Genomic DNA, 22,709 nt, shown 5'->3' with positions numbered 1-22,709 from the left:
TGTAGAAGAGAAAAAGGAACTGCTCTCCGCTCCTTCCATGAGAGCTGCTGAGGTGGATAGGGGCTGGAGGACAGGGAGAGTGGGTCTTCTCAAGTACTCAGAGTGGACAGGATGTGACTCAGGAACAAGAACACAAACATCAGGGAAGACCCAGACCCGAGGGATCATGCCCGAGAGCATAAACATTTATTGTGGGGAAGCAGAATTGGAGGCTCTGAAGGCATGTGTGAGGCCCAGAAGGTAGAGCAGCCTCAGTCACTGTCCATGATGTGCCCACAGCCTCCTCCTGGCATCCCCAGGAATAAAGGCGAACCTGTCAGATAGGGAAACTGGGGTTCCAGTGTCCCACCATGGAGGAGGGGGAAGCTGATGGTCTGCTTGCTTATTCCAGTAGTTTCTTCCTCTGGGTATCAAAGTCTGGCACTCGGGGCTGGAGGCACAGGGCCCAGCCACTTCTCTCCTGTGTGGAGAAAATCACTCATCAGAGGCTGGCCACAAGCCTGAGAGGCTTTCCAGGGGGCGCTCTGCTTGGTTTCACGGTTAGAAGGCTACTTCTGTCATGTGGGGTGAAGGTGGCCCCATCCCCTTCAACCTCCAGCACCACTGTGCCCATACTAGGCTTAGTTGTTAGAATGCCTAGAACATTCTTGGATCTGAATCTGTCCATATGGTCAACTGACACTATGGGGTTGGGCTGGGGTGAAGTGTCTTCAAGATGAACCTGCAGCTTACCCAGCATGTGTGCCAGTAGCTCCATCCTGTCAGAGCCAAACAGCATGTGGGTTTGGCCATCCAGCTCGACCACAGTGATGGGCAGCCCAAAGGCCTGGAGGAAGCAGTCGGGTGTGGTGGGGGGGGGGTGGTGGGAGGGGATGGAGAGGGGTGTGATCACTCAGGTTGGGGTTGGAGGCTGCAGTGCAGCAATTCTGGTCTGAGGTCACAGAAGCAACGCAGCCAGAGTGTTCTGAGATGCTGTCTTTTCTCTCACCATCTTTCTCTCCCTCCCTTCCTTTCCGGGGGGTGCAGGGAAGGAGGGAGAGGATATGGGTTGTCCTGGAGAGCCAGGACTCATGTTGGGGACAGCTTTTGGACAGGCGCCTGGGGACCTGGCAGAGATTCATGCTGTCTTCACCACTGGAGCTGGGCTCACCCCGTATTTGCAGGCTGCGTCGGTGGTCTCCTTGAGCTGGTTTTTCACCTGTGGAGTTGAGATCTTTTCCAGAAGTCCTCGGGCTTGTTCCATAGACATGCCAGCCTTCTGTGCTGCCTGAGGGCGTGTGGGATGTGGAAAGGACAACTGTATGCATTATGTGTTCATGTGTGCGCTTGGGGGCAGCGGGCGGGGCTCAGGAGCTACTCTGGTCTTTATTTTATTCCTCCAAATTTTTACTGGCAACGGCCTTTACCCACCCACCAGCAGAGGTCTCTCCTTGCCCTGAGGGTCAATGTTTTCTTTCAAAATCTTGACATTGGTGGAAAGAGCAAGTGGTACAGTCATAATTACTGAAGTTAAACGCCAGAGGGCATCTTAGAGGTGGCTGCCCCACCTTTTCATTAACAGCCAGGTGTTAGAGGGCTACTTAGGAGCAGAGTCGGTGCTAGAATTTGTGTTCCCTGACAAGTCACTGGCTGCTGCCTTCCTGCTTCTTAGAATTCCTGAATAGCTCATACATTTTATTTATTTATTTATTTATACAAGAGCTTGGTACAGGTCAGAGGTGTGGGGGGTGAGAGGATTCACCAGAGACAGGGCGGGGAACAGAACAGGCAGACTGACTGAAATACACTGCTGAGGGGAGCAGCGGGTGAGACAGGAGGTCTGCTGTGCCATGTGGGCAGCTCCCTGGCCAGGAATCAAACTTGTGCTGCAGTGGCTGCGGAGAGCTTTACAGGTTGTGTCTTAACCCTTGTGTCACCAAGGAGGCCCAAATAGCTCATACTTTTTTAAATCCAGGGCTGAATCCCATAGAATTTCCTGGGGACTCTGAGCAGGTTAAAGGGCTGCAGCCACCTGCCTGGTTTCTAGAGAATGATTAAGGCTTCAGCGTGGACTTTCTGGAAGAGTGTGGGATCCCAGGTTCTCAATTTCGGCTGCTCATTTGAATCTTCTGACATCTTTAAAACACCCCTAATGCATAGGCCAGCCCTTAAACATTTATGGGGAAACTTTAGGAGGTGGCGCCCAGGTGCACCAGGGGATTCCAATACAGGTCCCGGGTTGACAACCACTGCTGCCTGAACTCGGCCTGGAGCTGGAGACACCACGCCATGCAGCACATTCTGCTGAGACTGGATCTTCGCCTTGACTAAATGAGAAGGTGACATGTTTGACATGTGGGGGGTTAAGTAAGCAAAGATAGCCCTGCTGAATGGAACACTCTATAGAAACTAAGAATTGGGCCTTCCCGGTGGCGCAGCGGTTGAGCGCTGGGCTGCGTAGCTGCCCGCAGCCTCTGCAGTGCCGGTTCAATCCCCAGCCGCCGGTGAGGGTCCCACTTGGGGCGCAGACCTCTCCTGCCACCTGCTGTTCCCCTCAGCAGCATATTTTGTCATTCTGCCTGTTCTGTTCCCCGCTCTGGCTCTGGTGAGTTCTCTCACCCTCCCTTGCTTCTGAGTGTACCCAGTGCTTGTATAAATAAATAAATAAATAAATCTTAAAAAAAAAAAAAAAAAGCTAAGAATTCTTTCTAAAAGTTTAAAAATTGCATGGAAAATGCTTATTAAATATTAAGTAACAAGGTAAGCGGATGTGTATACTTTGCAGGAAAACACTGGAGGTCACACCGGCCATTCTTTGTATAGCTGACATCTGTGACTTGCCATTTTATATCTTGAACATATCTCCACAATCTTTTGTAAACCGCACAGCAAATATTGGTTTGAATTTCCTGATTTAATCCTGAGAAAAATGTGTTTTTGTACTGATAACTGTGCTGGGCACACATTTCACTGTTTTGAACTATTTTCATTTGTTCTCATGCAGGCTTCTCGAGAATTCTGGCTTGAGTCAATGATCTCTTTTTGTCTTTTTATCTCCTGCTTCCTGCATACATGCATGGGGGAGGTTTGTGTTGGGATCTTCCAGGTCAAGAATTACCTTACCTATATCCCCCCGCCCCCCAATCTGGGGGTGCTAACACTGTTAACACTGAGTTTTTCATCAAGTAACTTCTGCCATGGAGAATTCTGCACTTCTTTCAACCGTGAACTTTTTTGAATTCTCTAAGTTCTACACTTACAGTAATTCCCCTCCCAAATCACTGTGACCTCTTCTCCCTAATAAGAAAACTATGTCCTCTTGGCCCCCAAATACAACTGTTCCCAGACGCCTTCTGAGTGGAGTGGGGAAGAGCAGGACACTCACGGCCAGGATGCTCTGGGGCTCCGTGATGTCTTCATCCTGGGGAGAAAAGAGCTGTCAGCAGGGAAGGGGGCGGGTGACCGGGGGGCAGGACGACAGAGGGTCTGTGGACTGTAGGGGTGGCAGGGCCAGGACTCTGGAGACGGGACTAGGGGACGGTCACCAAGTCATCCAGCATCCCTCCAGCGAGCCCTGCACTCACCCGTGACCAGACTCGCATCCAGAGTTCTCGGGACACTTTCTCCAGCATCTCTGGCTGCTCCAGGTTCACAGCAGTGAGGAAGCGCATGGCTGACAAGCTTCCTAGGGGCGCAGCACGCAGGAGGGGTCCTCGCATGAGTCCCCATGGAGGACAGCTCTGCTCTGCCTCTGGGGTCCCCCAGCTCCTCCCAAGCTCCCAACCCTTTCTCGTTGCCCATTTACCCTGCTCTTCCTCCCGCCGTGTCCCGCTGCCTCTGCTTGGTTTAAGCCAAGTTCACCCACAGCTTGTTCTACTTTCTGTCACCACCAGAGCTCCTTCTCCGACCCTACAATCTCCACCTGATGCCCTATCTGTATCTCACTCTCTTCACCTTTGTCAAGAATCACAGTGAAGAAATCCTTTGGCACCTGGAGGGGAACTTGCATTTGCTTGGCCAGACGAGTGATATCATTTAGCAAGTATTTGCCTTTGCGTGGAAGCATGGCTGGGGGCTGGTTTCCTGCAAAGGGAAAGTCGGAGTCCCTGCTGAGTGACCAATAGGGTCCCCGCTGGAGGACCCCTGACCTGAGTATCGGGCAGACAGCAGATTACTTGCTGCGGGTGCCCGTGTAGAGTCCCCATCCAGGGCAGCTCCCAGAGGCCTTAGAGATCCGCTTTCCCTCAACTCCCTGCCTCTGACTTGCGCCTCATACCACTGTCCCTCATGATCCCTGCAATGAGGCTGGGGCGCAGCTGCAGGTTGACATTCCAGATGTTCTTATAGCGGCACAGGATCTACAGGAGCAGAGAAGCACAGAACCAGCATGTGAGATGGAAAAGGCGAGAAGGCAGCCAGAGGGCGGGCTGTTTCTGGCAGCCCGTCAGCCCGAGGCTCCACGCAGGGGGTCATGCTGGCTACACACAAAGCCGTTCGGTTTGGAATGGCCAAACTCTCCGCGGCTAGAGCTCCGCCCCGGGACCTTGCCTCTGCAGACAGCGTCCCTCCTGCCCTGTGCTCCACCCCCCAAAACTGACAGGACAGGGCGCAGGGGTGCCCAGCACAGCGCTGCTGTAGGACACAAGGGCTGGGCCTGGAGCCAGCGACCGCGTCCCGTTTGGAAACGCAAAGTGACCTTCAGCCCCGGCGCTCCAGCGGCTCGTCCCGAGCCCGTGGGGCAGCGCCAGGAACGGCACCGGCCCCTCGCCCTGCCCGGCCTTTCCGTCTGCCCTCGCCTCGCGCGCCCGGCCCCGGCGGCCCCCCGCCGTCACCTCGAAGCCCAGCCAGGAGTAGGGGGACAGCACGTCGTAGAAGAGCTCCAGGCGCCGCGGCAGGGACCCCATGTTGCCGCGCGGCGGGGCTCCGGAAGAGCGGCGGCGCGCGCTTCCTTTTTCTAGGTCGCCTGGACCCCGCCCCGGTTCCCGGCGGCCCCGGAGGCCCGCCCCCGCCCCCCCCCGCGCCGCCTCCCGCCTCCCGCGAGCGGGCCCGGGCCGGCAGCCGGGGCGCCGAGGGCCGCGCGCACCCCCAGCCCCCCGCGGGCCTGCTCTCGGCCGGCGAGCGCGCGGCCCGGGCTCTCCCTGCAGCTCCAGCCGGCCGTGCGCGGTCGCGCGCCCTCCCCGAGTCCCAGCTTCCCGGGCGCGTGAAAGTGGGGGCGCGTGTGATAACCCCGGCCTCGAATGCACTTGGGCGGGGCGGTTCGTTCTGCTGCTCGGCAGCCGCTGGGCCTTCCCGGGAGAGGGACAGAGTGGGAAGTTCCCAAAGTCCACATTCTCTGTGTTTGCAGAGCAGGGCGCATGCCGGGGGCTATTTGACAAAACACTTTTGGTCAGGCGCGAGGGGGACTCACTGCTGCATAATGGTAGGGTAGGCCTAATGAGAAATGGGCTGCCCCGCTTGTGTTTGGCGTTGTGGCCTGTTATGTTAGGATGATAATATACCACAAAGAAAAATAACTTTTAAAAAGCCCCTTTTAGTCTTATTAAAACTATTTTTTTGCTATTACTAACTTACGGTTTGAAAAACACAAGACACTAAAGATTCCCATTTTTTTCATCTTTACTCATTGTAAAAACAACCCCAGGGCGTCAGAATACAAAGCCGCTATGTCAACCTTCAGGTAGAATAGAACATACAAAATGGAATCAGAAACCATGTTATTCTCACCTGCAAACGGAAGTAATTGCATGACCTCCAAACGTCCCCGAGTGGTGTTAATTTTAAAGTATCCAAGTGCCAATTAGTCCAGTAATAGAAGATTTTATTTTAAACGTAGATCATCACTTAATTTTATCCTTTCTATTTGGAAACAACTTTAATTTACAGGAGAATTGTCGAGATAGTGTGTGTTTCTGGGAGCTCCCGATGTGAACAGTGTGCATGGCTGTGGGACAATGATCAAAACTAGGAACTCAACGTGGAACATTACTATTAATTAAGCTGCAGACTTCATTTGGATTTCACCAGTTTTCCATTCATACCCATTTTCTCTTCTGTGATCCAGTTCAGGATACCGCAGAGCTTTTAGCTGTGAATGTCTCTTAATAGTGAAAGTTTCTCGTCTTCTGTGTATTACATGATTTTGACATTTTTGAAAAGTGTCAACGAGGTATTTTGTAGGATGTGCTTAAATTTAGGTGTCTCTGATGGTTTCTCATGACGAAGCTAGAGCAATAGATTTTGGGAAGAATACCAGAGGCGAAGAGCCCTTCCCCATTGTGAGCGGGGCTGCCACGTATCAACATGACTTAACCACCTGTGATGTGGAGAACCTATTTCCCCCCCTCCACAATCTGTTCTTTGACCACTTGGGGGTGGAGTGGGATAGATTAAATCTCCCTCTTGGAGGGAAGAACATCAAAGAATTTGTGGACATGAGTTAAAAATCACCAGGGTGATTAACGCATATTTAAGGGGACATATTTGAGGTGATGCCAATATCCTTTTCCTCCTCACACTGTCATCTATCAGTGGCTCTTACTGACAGCAATTTCGATTGTATGGTTTCTTCGAGTGGCTGCTTCTACAGTTCTGAAAATCTTGTCTTACTTCTTTATTCAATCATTTTATATCAGTGTGGACTCACAGATATTTATTTTGGGAATCATAAATGGTAAAGCATTGATCTGAGTCTACGTCCTCTGCATGCTATTGTTATTATTTTTCTGTTATATCCCCTCTTGTGGATAATGTAGAGTGGGAACGACAAACATGCACATGTTAATGATTCATCTACACATACTTATCTTCATGTTGCTGACAGGATTGCCTAGGCACTGATTCAAGTTTTTGGAGCAAGAAATAGGGGCATAAGTCAACCATTTAAAGATGCAAAAGTAGGGCCTCCCCTGGTGGCGCAGGCTGTTGAGTGCAGCAATGTGAAGCTGTCCTCAGCCTCTGCAGTGCCTGTTCGATCCCCACTAGCCTCGGAGCAACCCACATGGCACGGCGGACCTCTCCTGTCTCACCCACTGCTCCCCCTCAGCAGTGTATTATGTCAGTCTGCCTCTTCTGTTTCCCACTCTTTCTCTGGTGAATCCTCTCACCCTCCTGCACATCTGGCCTGTACCCCAGTTCTCGTATAAATAAAATAAATCTTTTTTTTTTTTTTTAAAGAAGCTAAAGTAGCCTATAGAGGAACTAAGCATGTTGTAATTATCAAACATTGGCGGAGGGAGAGAGGGGTGTTTATGGAAACCAAATTCTCACCTTTCATAGGCCAGTCAATGATGCTATCTATATTCAAAACATCATAAAATCAATTTAACCATGTAATTTGTACTTAATTAATATTTGAAACTGGAAATGCTTTAAGTAAGTTGCCTTTTCAGTACAAGGATCTTTAATCGATGGTATTGGGAAAACAAGGAAGGTTTACACAAAATATGGGTGAATCTCTACCTCACACTGTATACAAGGAATGTCCCCAGATGGACCAAATATTTAAACGCTAAAGGAACGAATAAATTATCTGAAGAATTTATGGAAAAATTTGTATTTAATCTGGGAGTAGAGATAACTTTGCTAAGTATAATACTAAATGCAGAAACCTTGAAAGAAAAATTGATACAATTACATAACATTTAAAAAAATCATTTGGAAAAATTCATACCCCAAAAAATAACTGAAAAAAACACTGGGTTCATTTCACAGTCAAAAAGCTAATTATCCTAATGCAGAAAGAGCTAAAAAAATCAATAAGATAAAAGAACATAAAGCCAATGGGAAAATGCGCAAGTGATAGGAACAGAACACTCACAGAAATGGATACATGGATTGCTCTCAAACATAAAAAACCTGCTTGTACATATTTATGAAAATCCTGAGTTAAAATAACACTACAGTATGTTTCCATTGACCACATTGGCAAAAATCAAACAGCTTGATGACTCAGGGTGTTGGCAGGGATTCTTGGGAGTCCTTGTCTTGTGTAACTGGTGGGAGCGTTAGCTGCTATAACCTTTGAGGAGGGCGGTTTAGCAATATCTTTCTGGTTTACAAATGCGAATACTCTTTGACCTAGAGAGCCCGTTTTTAAGAGTGTACACTAAACATGCTCGCCTCCTCGCAGTGTGATGTGCCATGAGGGTATTAAAATATGGCAGAAGATTGGAAACCGCCCATATGTTCATTGAGGCTGGACTAGCTCTGTACACCAACATTTGTTTTCAACTGTAGGAAAAATTGGGAAGCACTTTGTATATTTTTGGATGATAGCCTATATGTTCGTAAGTGAAACAAAGTGTGTAATACAGGCTGTCTTTTAAGGGAGAAATCCTCTCGAAGTGTACTGGTTATAAACATTTATGCTTGTTAACATTGCTGGATGGAGAGATGAAAAACTGACAAAAAAAAATTGGTGGCTTTTGGGGAAGAAGCTCAGTGACGAGGGATAGAGTAGAAGGAAGAGCTTGTGTTGTGCATGACATTTAATCCTTTTTGATTTTTTTGACTTGTGAGTATATTATCTGCCCAGAAAGATAGACAGGAAGGAAGGCTGGAGGGAGAAAGGAAGAAGAAAAGAGGAAGGAAGAAGGAAGTTGCCTCTGGGAACTGGTATTGGCAGAAGGGGGAGGAAATTGCAAGGAGACTATGATTTATTACCATTTGTATATTTTACTTTGACTTAAGGAAAATGTCAATTATGAAGGCCACGTAGCAGCATGTGTGACACAGTTATACGATATAATATTTGCCAAGATACCGCTGAGTGTTCCTATCACCGGTTCTCACCGCCTGACATTTTCCAAAGGATTTATCAAGGGTCACGTGGAATTCTGTGCATTCGCTTCTGCACTTCAGAGACCAGACCAAGATGCCAGACGGTGCTGTTGACATTATTACGGTTCTGATCTTGGATATGCTGTGTTATATTAAAAGAGATAAACCTCGGTAAACTGGGGGTACTTTCAGATATGATCAATAACAAGTTTGGTGGGTGACAACATCCCAGCTGACAACAGTGAATGGGGGCTGCCACTGTACCTTATAAAATATGCATGCACGGAACAAAAACAAAAGATGGACAAAATGAAAATAGCTGTATTAAGAATTATGCACTTATTTCCACAGACTCTCCTTAAGGCTTTTTCCCTCTTTTTATACAACAGGTGTGATGAGGTGTAACTGACGTACAATATGTTGCACATGTTTGAAGAGTTCACTTTAGTGACTTTTGTCAAGTGCATGCCCCTTGGAAACCACAGTCAAGACAGTAAATGTATCCATCATTCCCAGACATTCCTTGGTGGCTCTCAGCACCCGCCACTTCTCCCTCCCTTGCACCCCTAAGCAACCACCCATCTGCTCTCTGTCACTAGAGATTAGTTTGCAGATTTTACATGTGTTTAAAGCCTTCATGCTCCAGAGCAATTGTCTCCCACTGTGACCGCTGGGTACAGACTCTTGGAGGTGGAGAGCAGGGGCCTTGTTCCAGATTGATTCAAGGAGACACCTATGGGATGGGAAGGCCCAGAAGGGGAGGGGCAGGGAGAGGTTGGCCTCAGCCACCCCACAAGGAGTTGAGGCTTGGAGGGCCTTCAGAATAGCCCTGAGTGAGGGTGAGGGGCACTCTTAAGCCAGGATGTGGAGGTGACTCCATCAGCCTCTGACTGGCTGCTGGCAGTGCCCCATGGCCTGAGGGTCCTGTCTGTGGGGGAATCTGTGCAGGGCATCACAGTGCGCCTGTTTAGGGTAAATGATTTTCATTAGGATTAGGCTGCCTGATGATGAGCACGTGCATTTGTTACATTGTTATAGTTGTGTTGTTTACTTCTGGGGGCCATGACTCCAGCACTGAGATACTCACCTAGAGAAGCAGGGGCAGAAGAGAGGTAGGAGAAAGAAGGGGAGAAAAAATGCTGGAGAACCCCAGAGTGAGGACTTGCTGGGGGCTTAGAGGCCTGCAGGCCCCCTGGCACCCCTGCCTGCCATGTACCTGGTTGCTGCACTACATGTAAAAGCTCAGTAAAAGCCTGAGAAAGCCACGGGGGGCTCCAGGACTCTCCTTTACCCATCTGCTGGATCATAGAACCAGCTATGTGCCTTCCTGCCCCTACAATTGGCATAAGTCAGCAAGATGGATTCAGTGCAGAGGGGTGTGGAGCCCTCTGAAGACCTCAGGAGGGCCTGAGGAGTAGCAGACTGTGTTTGCCTGTTACAATGCTGGATGTGCCATGGCAGCACAGGAGGTGACCAGAGGCCAGGAGCTGCAGGAAGAGCTAGAGATGCTGCAGGAACACAGGAGGTGGACAAGGTCGGGGAGCTGAGGGACGAGGGAGATAGCCCGTGAGGACCAGCCCATGACATCTGAGGCAGCAGAATCGTTGGGGAAGAAAGGACCATGATTCAGAGCTCGCCCAGTGCTGGCACAAGGAACAACGAATGAACTTGGACTGACACTCCTGCCATAAGGTGGAGGAACGTTGGCAGGGTAATGTTAAGTTTTGGGGACCCTGGGGGAGGATGGTATTGTTTGTACCAGGAGATGGTAATCTCGGGGTGGCCAGTGGGCCTCAGTGTTTAAAAGCAGCCTGTGTATTGCCCAGAAATCCTAGGGCCACAGCCCAGAGAGGCAAAGGCCAGAGTAGAGGAAGGGGCAGGCATGAGAAGAGCCCAAGAGGCTGAGGGAGGAAGCCCTCGCCAAGTTCTCTGCAGCCAGGCAGAGGAAAAGCCAACTTAGAAAGGCAAAAACTGGTGCTGAGATTGGGAAGCCCTGAGCAGCTGTTAAGCAGCCTAAGTGTGCTACAGAAGGCCAGTGAGTCTCTTAAAGTCACTTGTGGGTGATGTCCTGCTCATTGTTTAGTGAGGGTGAGGAGCTGAGGAACCCGTACTTGGGGGATGGGTGGGGAACGTGGCTTGTGGTGGTGTTAGGGGGAAAGGACGTCTTGAGCAAACTTCGTACAGGCTTTGTGGATGCCATCCCCACTTCATCAAGACACTGGGAACTACAAATCCCATGATCCCCAAAGTTGCAAGGACCTAAGGGCGGAGTTAAGCAGCCATTTTCTCCTGTTTGTGAATATAACCAGCCATGTTAGTGGGGTAACACTCACGTGGCTCATGCTCTTGGCCACGTGACTGGTAGGTTTTTGCCAGCTTGGTGGGTCATTGGGATTCCAGGTCAGTGGAACGGGTAGGACACATTTACGAACTTATCTCCCCCTTTTTCTCCCTGAGTTACTCGTTTCCCATTTCCCCTTCCCTTGAAAATAAGCCTTTTATCAACCGTTTGTGTGTGTCTGCAGTTTAGCATTAATTCCCCTTTAAGCGCACTGGTGAGGACCCACAGTCAGGCAACCTGTTTTATATTGGGGTTGCTCTGTAGCAGCAGAGCCCACAGCCAAAGAGGGGACCCAAGAGAAGCCGCATGTGGAGCTTGTATCCACGGATCCCTGACCCATGCACTTGTGCAATGGGTTGGCCTGAGTGCGGGGGTCTGCGTGTCGCATTGGTGGCTAAGAAAGCCGAGTCTTGGCGTGACCACAGACAGAAACACTGAAGATTGGGTGATTACCCCCTAAGTACAGAATTGCCAATCCAAGAGTGAGTGCATCCTGGGGGTGGATGAGGGGTGTGGCTTGTGGCAAGACTACAGCCAGAGAAGGCCAGGAAGCCTGACAGCTCCTGGTGTGTGACGGCAGATGCCTGAGTGGTTCCCCTCTCGGATGAGCAGTGCCTTTGGCAGCAGAAGCAGTGGATCATCTGCTGATGCCAGTAATTGTTTTTTGCCACTAGGTTGGTGCCCTGCCTGGTCTTACTTGTGTTCTGTTGTATTGTGTCATTGCTGTTTTCTTTTGTGGGCCATGGCTGCCGTGTGTATATTTGTTAAGGGAAAATTGTATATAACTTACATGTCAACTGTCTAGCAGAAAACCCCGAGGGGAGTGGATTGTAGGGTAAATGATTTTCAGGCTTTTCTGCTCTCCCACCATTAGGATTGCCCTGCCTGATGGTGGGCACCTGCATTTGTTACATTATTGTAGGTGTGTTTACTTCTGTGGGCCATGACTGCAGCATTGAGATATCCGCTAAGAGACGCAGAGGCAGAAGAGAGGCAGGAGAAAGAAGGGGAGAGAAGCCCAGAGTGAGGACTTGTCAGGGGCTTGGAGGCCGGCCCCCTGACACCCCTGCCTGCTGTGTACCTGGTTGCTGCACTACATGTAAAAGCTCAAAAAAAGCCTGAGAAAGCCACCGAGGGCTCCAGGACTCTACCTGTCTGCAGGATCATAGAAACCTGCTGTGTGCCCATCCTGCCACTACACCCTGATAGAACAATTCTGATACTTCTCCCATCCTGGAGAGCTCTTTGAAAGCATATCAGCAGAGAAACAAAGTTCAATCTATGGAAAAGGGAGAGATAATGAAATGTTTGTAGATACTTGCTTTGATTTTGAGAAGACCAACAATCCTTCAATTCACGTCTAAAATGTGATTCATTTCTTCATTCATTCATTCCTTCCCTCCACAAGAGCAGGATTTCTCGGCCTCAGTTATGACTTACTGTCAGGATAATCCTTGTGCAGGCCCTTCTGCTCTCTGTACACTATCCCAGTGGTCTCCACCCCCCAGCCAGGAGCACCTCCCACCCAGCTGTGACAATAGAGCTTTCTGTGAAGTGAAAGACAACAGATGCAAAGGACTACATTGTATGATTTCATTCAGATGAAATTCCAGAAAGGACAGCAAGTGGCTCCATGGTTTCTCCTGGCCTTGGGCTGGGGCGGGAGTGACTGGGAACAGGCTGGAGGGAGCTGTTGGTGGTGATGGAATGGCTGGCAGTCTCCTGGGGCTGCTGCTGGTGCAGACACCCCCTCCTACCCACCCACACACTAGTGTTCATCCAGTGCCCCGCCTCCCATTCTCAGTGTTTGAGGACACAAAGTGAAAAATTGGTTGGTGATTCAATTGTGTGTGTGTGTGTTGGTGTGGCAATGAGCAAGAGTTGGGAAAAGCTTCAAGAGAAAGTGGCTCTCCAGGAGGCCGGTAGGGTTGGGTAGAGACAGTGGGGAGATTTGCCTCCCACAAGGAGCAGAGAGGTAGAGGGGGGAGTGCCACCTTCTTGGGTCTTTAGCTGGAAGGCTTAAAGAGTGCAAAGGCAAGAGTCCAGACAGGAGGGGTGGCAGGTAGAGGCCAGCCCCTGTGACAGGTGCCAAAGTCTCAACTTGAATGATTTTTCAAAGTTACTCATTTAAAATCAGTTTAAAATCAGTGTGATTTTTGAAAACCTTTTTACTGAAGAGGAGAGATCCCATTGCTTAAGTTCTCAGATGTGCCTCCTGTGATGAAGAAAAACATACAAGAACTGTTAGTAATTTACTCCCATGATGGATCACACAGTATTTGTTCTTGTTCTTATGAAATAGACACAGAGCTCACTACCCTTGGGGGCTCTTCTAAGGTGCTTAATGCATATTAACTCATCCAGTCACCATAACCATCCCTTCAGTGCCATTTTACTCCAGCAGCTCTATTGAGGTATAATTTTTGCCTCCTAAAATCCCCTCAGCGAAGTGCACCAGCCAGTGATTTTTATTAAGGCCACAGCCCAGCCTAAGGACACTTCCTTCACCCCAACAAGTTCCCTGGGGGCTGGTCTACCATTGTCCTGGGAAGCTACTGATCTGCTATCTCTATAGATTTGCATTTTCTGGAACTTTCCTACAGATGGCATCACTTACAGATGGTTTGACTCCTTTCACTGACCGTGATGTTTTGGGGGCTCACCCGTGCTGTCAACAGTTTCTACTTCTGGGGCTGAGTGTCACTCCGCTGCTTGGCCGCACCACAGTTAGTGATGGCGTTTGGATGCTTCCTTTGTTGCCCATGGAGAACCATGCAGTGTGACTACTTGCGACGGAGTCTTGGTGGGGGCATCTGCTTTCCTTCTCTTGGGCAGACACCGGGGGGTGGGGTGGGGTGGGTGGGCATTCCTGGATCCAATGGTAAGTTTCTATTTCACTTTCAAAAAGCTAATGAACTGTTCTTCATGGTGGCGGTTCAGGTGGGTTATGTTATCACCATGGACCTTGTTTTACTGCCAGGGAAACTTGTTCATGCTCACAAAGGCCCCGGTGATGCATGGTGAGAATTTCTGCACGTGATCTGGAGCTGGCTCTTCAGCTGAACACTGCTCTGGGCCACTTCCTGGCTTGCAGATTGTTTCAAAGAACGAGCCTGACGGCTTTCCCTTCCCTGTGTTTCTGTCAGGAGAGCTATAGTGCTGCTGCTCAGCCCCCTGCCCATGGAATGGTGCTTGAAGGGACTCCTGCCAGGCCCCTTCAACTTTACTCCCAAGATCATCCTCTGAGCAATGACCAGGCTGCTCCAGTATTTTTATTTCTGTGTTCCTTCATGAGCAAAATGAACAAAATGCTTTCTACCAAGTATTTTGCAACTAGAGTTTGTAAACTTGGCCAATGACCCAGTCCCCTTTCTTGGAACCAGAACCACCTTCTTAGGGCAAAATAACATTGTAGCTGCTGCTTCAGCCCCTGGTCGGTTTCTCTTTCCAGCAGCAGCTGGTAGCCCCCTGACTCTCGGGCACTGGGTTTAGTCCTCCAAAGGCCCTTCTGCTTCTCGTTGGTCGCACCTCCCTCAAGAGTTTAAAGCCAGCCCGGACTTTTCTCCCTCTGCTTCCAAGATTCCCTCTCACCGCCTCCACCCCTGCTTTGCAGACTTACAAAGAGGCAGACCATATGCGCTAAACAAAGCAGAGAGGGCACATTTCAGGTCTTTAAGTTAACTCAATTGACAAGATGCACTTTGGGGGGGTTTGAGATACGTACCTCCTTGAGAGAGGCTTATCATAGTTCAGGTACTGGTGAGGGGTGCTCTGGGGGTGTCTGGTGGTGTCTATCCACTTTAGAGCTCTTGAGGATTATTTAATAAGCCATCGCCCACCCTTTGTTCAGTTATTCTGTATTTTTTCCTGTCGATTTAATCAGTTCACCTTCCAGACTTCAGTCTTTTACCTATTTTTATTTCCCTTTGTCTAATGTAAGAAGAAGGGCCCCAACTTTATCTTTCTCCAAATGAGGAGTCCTATTTCCAGTACCATTTAATAAATAAAAAATAAAGCACCCACTTACATATCGTTCACTCTTATGGTATCTTAAGTTCCCACGGATAAAAGAAACTATTTTTCTGCTCATTTTCTTGTTTTGTTGTTTAACTACACGGGACTTGGTAGTCACATGCCTTCATAACGCAGGGAGATTAGTTGTTCAAGGACCTTTATTCTGTGTAAGTTTTAGAGTCAGTTGTTGGGTTCATCAAAAATAATCATTTTCCTCTTGAAAAGATCTAGTAGATTTGTTGATAGATAGTTTCCTTGCTGCTCTGTGGCCATTATTTACCGTACTATCCTTACCCTCCCCGCTCCCCCACAGAGTTTTAAATATATGGTAGCTAGAAAAATATGATGAAACTGAAATCTTAATGAACTGATTATGATCTTTCAGTGAAATGATGTGATGAAAGGGGCCCCTCTTGAAGTCAACCTCTTTTTTTTTTTATAAGAGAATTTTATAAGAGATTTTTTTTTTTCTTTAAAGATCTATTTATTCATTTATACAAGCACTGGGCACAGTCAGAAGCGCGGGAGGGTGAGAGGATTCACCAGAGCCAGAGCGGGGAGCAGAGCAGGCAGAAGGACCGAAGTACACTGCTGAGGGGAGCAGCGGGCGGCAGGCGAGGTCTGCGCGCCATGTGGGACCCTCCTCCGGTGGCCGGGGAGCAGCCGGGGATCGAACCGGCGCTGCAGAGGCTGCTGGCAGCTTCGCAACCCAGCGCTCAACCACTGTCACCTTCTTTTGAGCCAGAGGAGAGATGAAGAGAGAGGAGACCAGGGAGTTCACCCTTCCACAGCAGGGACATCTGTGGCTTCGTATTTAGTTCTTCTAATTCTGAAGATTGGCAGTTCTTGAATGCTATTAAGTCTCCCTGGAGGGTACAATAAGGATCAATAACTGGGTTCTTAACAAAATTTCAAGGGACTATCTGGAGCTTAAAACAAAAGATGAGGGAGGGAGGAAATGTGGTCCCTTCACCAGCTCTCTGAAGGGTGAGCGGCACGTACCTCTGCAGAAAAGGTTTGTGTGCAGAAAGGGGGAGATGCCATCTTGTGGCCGCGAACCCAAACAACACCATTTTGCCCTTCAGTCCTAGGATGACTAGAAACACTTCCTAGGGCTTACAACATACGCGGAGCGCTTGGATGAATTTCACACATTATGATAATGACCTCCTGAGACAGGTATTTACTGCCCCTGTTTTAAAGAAGAGGGAATTGGGGCTCAGAGGAGTTAGCAATTTGCCCAAAGTCACAGAGCTCCTACTGTGTTGAACTCTAGATTGTGTGCTCTTGCATCATGATGTTCAAACTATTGTTGTGATTTTGCCTGGAAGATTGAGGGGGTGGCGTGCCTCTCCCCCCAGGCTCCTGTTAGTGACATCAGGTTGGTAGTTTGAATTCCATCCTGGGGTAGTCACCCAGTAGGAGCCAGAAAATTCCATCCAAGGGTTTCTTCCTTCCTTCCTTCCTTCCTTCCTTCCTTTCATTCATTCATTCATTCTTCCCCCCCCCCCCAGAGCACCTCTTTGCCAACATAACCTAGGGTGAGAAAAAATTCAGAGACCCAAGGGAGGACAGCATTCTTCTGGGAAACCTGAAAAGGTACTTGGAAAGTATTGAAACTTAATTTTTGAGAAAATATAGGATAATGAGATCTTAAGACTTTTCAAATTTTATTTTAGTTTTTATTTGAACAGAAACAGGTAGCTTATGATTAGTGTGAAACTCCTTACAGTGAAGATTTATTGAGGCCTAATATGAAACTGCCCAATCGCTTTATGCTGAAGGAAATCAAAACAGTGCAGTGTCCCCACTGCACAGCATATTCAGGTGCCAGAGACACGAGCCACGGCCAAGCAAGCAGAGCCCTATTTAGAGGAACTTCAGCTAAATAGAGCAGCGCCTGCTTAATATTTGCAGAAATGGGCAAAGTGGAGTTGGAAGAGCTAAAACGCAGAGAAAAAACACACGAATGCCAGCATGAAGGGGGTTGAATCATAGATGAGAATGAGCAGGGCAAGAAGTTGTCTCAGCTTTTAAAATGCTTTTGCATGTGCACGTGTGCACACACACAAACACACACACACGCACACTCCCAATTGGGAGAAGACCTTCGTTTTCATTACAAATATTTAGAAAAAAGGAGCTCAGAGGAATATTACTATTTTAAGCATTACCATGAACATACGTCTTAAGCTCCCTCTCACACAAGGCAGAACAACTCTTCGTCAAAAACAAACATAAAACAAACATATAGCTCACTTAATGTACTTCCAGGGCTAGAGTCTCCCCCTGCTTGCTCATCTTGTCACCCTCATGCGTTGATTGACGGACCGATGCCACCTGCCATCTGCTCTGCCATCCTGTGCGTGAGGTCTGGGGCCACGGGTTTCGAGGACGGATGAGTTAGAGGCCTCCATGGTGATGATAGATGTTTTCCTTTTGTCAAAGGCTGTGTCAGGGAGCATGCAGAGCAGACCCCCAGATTCTGTTGGGTCTGCGGCTTGGATTTTGGGATTTATCCTCCATGGTTTTCCGCGCAATGCCCATGTGCTCAGACACCTCAGCTAGGTCCCACAGAGTGACACCACCTCTCCTTTCCTGCAGCTCTCCCACTTTATGGTTGACCTTACCCACGCCCCATGACTCTCGCCACCCACTCCCAGAGCACCTGGCCCCTAGGACCTGCTGATGTGGAGAGTGGAATCTGGGAGAGGCCTATGCTCAGGCAGGGAATGGGGGTGGGGTGGGGAGTGGACGGTAGAGGTAGGAGTTAAATCACAGTCCCACTTACCTGTAATCCCAGCAAAGGGTACTTCTCTCGTAGGCTCCCCCAGACAGATACACCCTTGTTCCTTGGGGGCCTGGCCATGGCTGTAAGGATAGGTCAGTGGATGGCTGCAGGGCCTCACATAGACATGGCCTCCAGGTGCCTGGAAGTGTTTTCCCAGGCATTGAATCCAAAGGCAGGCATGCTGTCCTCGTGGATGACTATTGATGGGTAGAATGTGAAAGTTGGTCCTCTCCCAAGGGCGATGACAGAGGAAGCCACACAGGGATCCCCTGGGGTCTCCAGACTTCCAGAGTCACTCGCCACCTCTCCTTGCTGAGCATTTCCACCGCTCAGCCCCAGCTGCTCTCAGGGCCTCCGGCCATCATTCATCACCCTACATCTGGTTTGAATAAACCGAGGACTTACTTGCAGTCCTGGAGGACTCTAGGCAAGAGATGCAAACAGCAGTTTTCCCTAGGGCAGTGGCATGTAATGGAAGCCTTTCTTTTTTGCATCCTCGGGCCCTGTGGGATCTAAGGATGTTCCATGGAACATTTCTTCTCTCGGCCCCCATCTTTTCTAACTGGACCAGTGAGACAGAGAGGAGTCTGTCCCAAGTTTCCCTCTTGCCCTGCAGAAGGACAGCAAGAGCAGGATATACAGTATTTTTTGGAGGGGAGTGACTTGTAGTTGTGAACATTTGAGTTTCGTGGTACATTCCTGACCTCCTAGTAAATGGCGCCCACATTGCTATTTAGTACATTGTTCTGCCCCAGCCTTCGAGTGCATCTTGAAGTGGGGGGCTGTGTTGGGTGGATCTTTGTGTTCGATGCATAGTCTATATGCTCAGTGTGTGTTTGTTGAGTGAATAATTACACTCATCTTTGTGTGGTGATTTGTAGTTTGAGGAGTTCTTACTCATTGTCATGGAGTGAATGGCTTTGGGGGTGGTATCCTCAAATCCATTTTGGTAGGCACATTTCCATCCCATGGCTGCCAAGGTAGGTATTGTGATTATTCCCACTTTGCAGACACAGAAACTGAGGTTCGGAGAGATCTGATAACATGCGGCATGTCACACACCAGTGAGGAGCAGAGTGGATCCAGGCTAATGTGATCTTGGCTCCAGGGACTGCTGGGGGGGCGCGGCGCACGAAGCCTGGAGTGGGGGAAAGTGGGGATGGTGGCCTGAGGGGCCAGTGAGGATTTATCCATTGATCTTCCACCTGGGACCCTCTCACTGCTGCTGCCTCACCCAAATGCAGAGATTGTGGATTCCTTCATTTTCTCTTTGGACTGTCTTCAAAACCCACTTTTCTCCTGACAGAATGGAGAGGCTCCGTGGACACGTTAGTAAAACAGTCAGGGAAACTGAGAGTCAAGCAAACACATTGTAAACGATCCTTTTCTCCCCATGAGCCTGGTGATTGGCTGACCCCGCAGGGTGCACCACTGCATCCTGAACTATGCAGGGTCCCACCCAGAAATGTTCCACTGCAGAGTTCTTGGGAGCCTTGCTCTGTGGCTTGGGTAATGCCCAAGCCCAGGCAGGAGCTGCGTGCGAGTGGGAGCTTCTCCAAACTGAGACCAGCTGAGTCCGCCTCCCGCTCACCCCACCTTCACGCCTCCCTGCCCTCGGCTGGCTGCTCAGCTGCGGCTGTGTCTGTGCCACCCTTAGCCCACACCTGTTGTGCTGCCTGCGGCTGCTTTCTGCCCAGGCCTGCCCTTCCTGGGTCAGCCCCAGGCTCCACCCGTCCTCCTTTGCCATAGGGCTGCCTCTCCCCAGAGGACATTCCCTCCACTCTCCCTCTCCAGTGGGGCGTCTTCGTCCCCTCTGCCATAGCCAGAGGAGGGGTCCAGGGAGCTCCCCCGGGCCCCCAACATGGAGGCAGGCTCCTCAGCCTCTTCATCCTCCCTTCTCGTCCCACAAATCAGTGTGAGTAAGAAATTCCCTTCTCCTTGAAGGATTCGCTTTGCAGAAGGGGGAACAGGAATCTGTGTCAGGCCCCTGCCCTCCCCCATCTCTTCTGCCAGGATTGCTTCTGATTTTTCTGCCCCTCCCACCCCAGCGTAAGACTCACTGTTGCAAAAGACCTTAGAGTTTCTTTTCCTTAGGATGCCTGGGAGAAAAAAGAGAATTCCTGCCTAGCAAGCTCAAGGAAAGCAGGGACCGCAGTGGAATCTAGCAGCCACCCAGGAGGTGGGGAGGGGGAGATTGTGTTGTACGGTGGGACCCTCCGGTGCCCTTCGAATCCCAGCCCTGAAACGCACCCTGGCTGCTTGCCTGCTCAGTCATCTCTGAGGACTGGACTAGGCCCGAACACCCCCTGCCTGTCCCTGGCTTTCTAGACTGGAGTCCTGTGGTGACCCCCCCCACCTTAGCTGCCCCACTTGCAGGGGGAAGGGGGGGCAGGGGCCTGGGGGGTTGTCCAGAGTGACGTTGTGGGAAAGGAACCTTGGCTCTCCCAGGGGACAGGGCAGGCATGTTGAGTTTGCAGAGTGGACCCCTCAGTACCTTAATACAGGAAAACCCCGGTTCTTCACTTTCTAGTTCCAAGGCAGCTGCCTAAAGCCAACCAGTTCAAAGACAGGGTGTTCTGGAAGCTTACATGGTTTTGCAGGAAGAAAAAGGAAGGAAAGAGGGAGGGGGTGGGAGGAGAGAGGGGCAGGCTGGGAAACTCCAGCCCGTTGAAGGCGGGCAGGAGATAGCACAGGGGAGGATGTGGTCGTCCTGGAAGCTCTTTACCTTGCTGCCCCTTTCGGTTCTTGGAAACAGTGACACATGCTTTCCTCACAGTCAGCACGGACAGGGGGCCGCCTCGGGCATCCCGGCGCTCGCATTGCTGACGGGGTCTTCACACCACTTTCCTGTCTGCCTTTGTGACCATCTGAGTCCTCGTAGCATATGCACGTGTGGTTTGGAAAAAGCGTGTTTCTCTAATCTTTAGGAATTAGGATAAAACCTCAAAATCTAAGTTGTCATATTTTATCAACCTTAAATAGTCCTATAAATAAATACCCCCCGGGGAAAACTGTTAAAATGCTGTGATATCACAAATAATGTCCTTCTTAGGTAAGTCAGTCCCAAGCTATTGCAACTATAAAGGGATGTAGGGGAGAGAGAGGCAGAGAGAGGGGGGAGGCGGGAGGTGGGGGAGAGAGAGGAGTAGCCTTTCTGCCCTCAGCCCATCTCTTGCAGGTGCTCTGCTGTCCCTTCTGCCGCCTGGACTGTGCAGTTGTGGGTTGGGAGGTGCCTTTGTAGGGTGGCTCTATCCTTCCCCCCCGCCCCAGGCTGATTGATCTGTGAGAACTGATGGGCGCTCCTGGCAAGGGGCCCCCAGCCAACCTTCCAGGGGGTGGCGGAGACTAGGGGAGGAGGAGGAGCAGGGAGCTGGAGGGCAGGGTGTGGGTGACAGATCAAGAAGTGCTCACACATCCATTGCAGTTGCCCATTAGCTGCTGCTTCTAAGAATCCCGAGTTAAACATTTAATTTCAATTTGACAGGGAGCCGGTTACTTGGGGAAGAGGCTGGAGCAGGATGAGGGGAGGAGAGAATGGTGAGGAGCGAAATCTGGGCCAGGACAAGCACAGCCGGCAGGAGCTGGCATCCCGGGGCGGGAGGTCACAGGGGCTGCCCTTTCAGCTGGAGATGAAGCTGGTGCCGAAGCTGCTTCCAGGCCCTCCGCAGCCCAGGGTTGCTCAGGATCAGCAGCACCGAGTGGCCAGCGGGGTAGGCAGCCACGACCACTTTGCACAAGGCGCTCCAGGGGCCGTTGGCACCGAAGATGTTGGACATGGACAGAAAGAGCGCCGCGGCGTGGAGAATGTAGAGCGCGAGAAAGGAGCTGAGGGCCTTGATGGCCCCCACGTGGGCCTCTGCGCTGGGGTCCCTGGAGCCCGTGGCGTGGCTCTGCATGCGGAGTGCATGTCGCCTGAGGGAGGCGATCAGCAGGGCGGCCGAGAGGATGAACATGGCCAGAGGCATGGAGACCCCCAGGAGGAGCTGGAGGACCAGGTTGGCCACGTTGGTGTCAGAGAAGTACACGTGGGCCTCAGAGAGGTCGGGCTGCTCAGTGGTGTTGCTGCTCCCGGCGGGGATGGGAGTGGAAGTATTGACGTACACGTAGAAGGTGTCGCTAGCGAAGGTGAAGCTGCAGCCCAGGGAGACGAGCAGGGACAGCCCCAGGAACCAGGGCATCAGCGCCCCGATTTTCCGCCTCATCACGGAGAACCAGGGTTGGGTGAAGTTGGCGATTCTCACACAGTAGAAAACGTTGAGCCAGGCGGCCAGCCAGAGGTTGAAGAAGTTCAGGAACATGAGAACGACCTTGAAGAGCACGTACACGGCGGTCCTGCTGTAAGTGACCCGGAGCAGGAGGCTGTAAACACTCTCCAGCATCATCCAGATCTGCAGCACGAGCCTGGAGCAGCTCAGCAGGAGCAGAATGTGGTCGCCGACCAGGAGGCGTTTGCCGCTTGCCCACTGGGCCCCGAGGAGGGCCATGATGAGGCCGTTCCCCAGGATGCCGGTGACGCACTCGAGGCCGGACACCGTCAGGGTGAGGACGATCTCAGCCGTGGACGTGTCTTCATCTGTGGCCTCCGTGTGTGTCGTCGCCATGTCCTCTGGCCCGACGTTCAGGCTTCCAGGCCTGCAGCAGCGCCCGCCCTGCAGTCCTCTCGCCTGCAGCCAGTGCTGCGGTCATGCCCCTCGCCCATTTCATGATTATTTCCAATTTTTCTTCATTTGCTTGACATGAAATGTAAGTTACAGGCTCGGCATGCAAACCACGAGAGGATCCGGTTGCTTGTTGTCTCCATTTGTC

General features: G+C 50.5%; 2 protein-coding genes across 2 annotated transcripts; both read right to left on the bottom strand.

Moving 5' to 3' along the window:
- Positions 1–205: 205 nt before the first annotated feature.
- On the bottom strand, positions 206–4,883 carry GSTK1 (glutathione S-transferase kappa 1; the record flags this gene model as incomplete). Its single annotated transcript, XM_084230388.1, has 7 exons — positions 206–460; positions 733–826; positions 1,151–1,267; positions 3,365–3,400; positions 3,564–3,664; positions 4,256–4,337; positions 4,812–4,883. 7 exons carry the CDS (start codon positions 4,881–4,883, stop codon positions 411–413), a joined length of 552 nt encoding a protein of 183 aa, XP_084086514.1. The 3' UTR covers positions 206–410.
- Positions 4,884–21,415: 16,532 nt separating this feature from the next.
- Positions 21,416–22,504, bottom strand: LOC311168974 (taste receptor type 2 member 40-like; the record flags this gene model as incomplete). The annotated part of the gene is made up of 1 exon (XM_084230678.1): positions 21,416–22,504. One exon carries the CDS (start codon positions 22,502–22,504, stop codon positions 21,506–21,508), a length of 999 nt encoding a protein of 332 aa, XP_084086804.1. The 3' UTR covers positions 21,416–21,505.
- Between the last annotated feature and the right edge of the window lie 205 nt (positions 22,505–22,709).

This window comes from Talpa europaea, assembly GCF_964194135.1.
Source record: "Talpa europaea genome assembly, chromosome: 3".
In the NCBI taxonomy this organism is placed as follows: Eukaryota; Metazoa; Chordata; class Mammalia; order Eulipotyphla; family Talpidae; genus Talpa; species Talpa europaea.
Note: the sequence above shows the minus strand (reverse complement) of the source record. Positions and strands in the feature narration are given on the sequence as shown.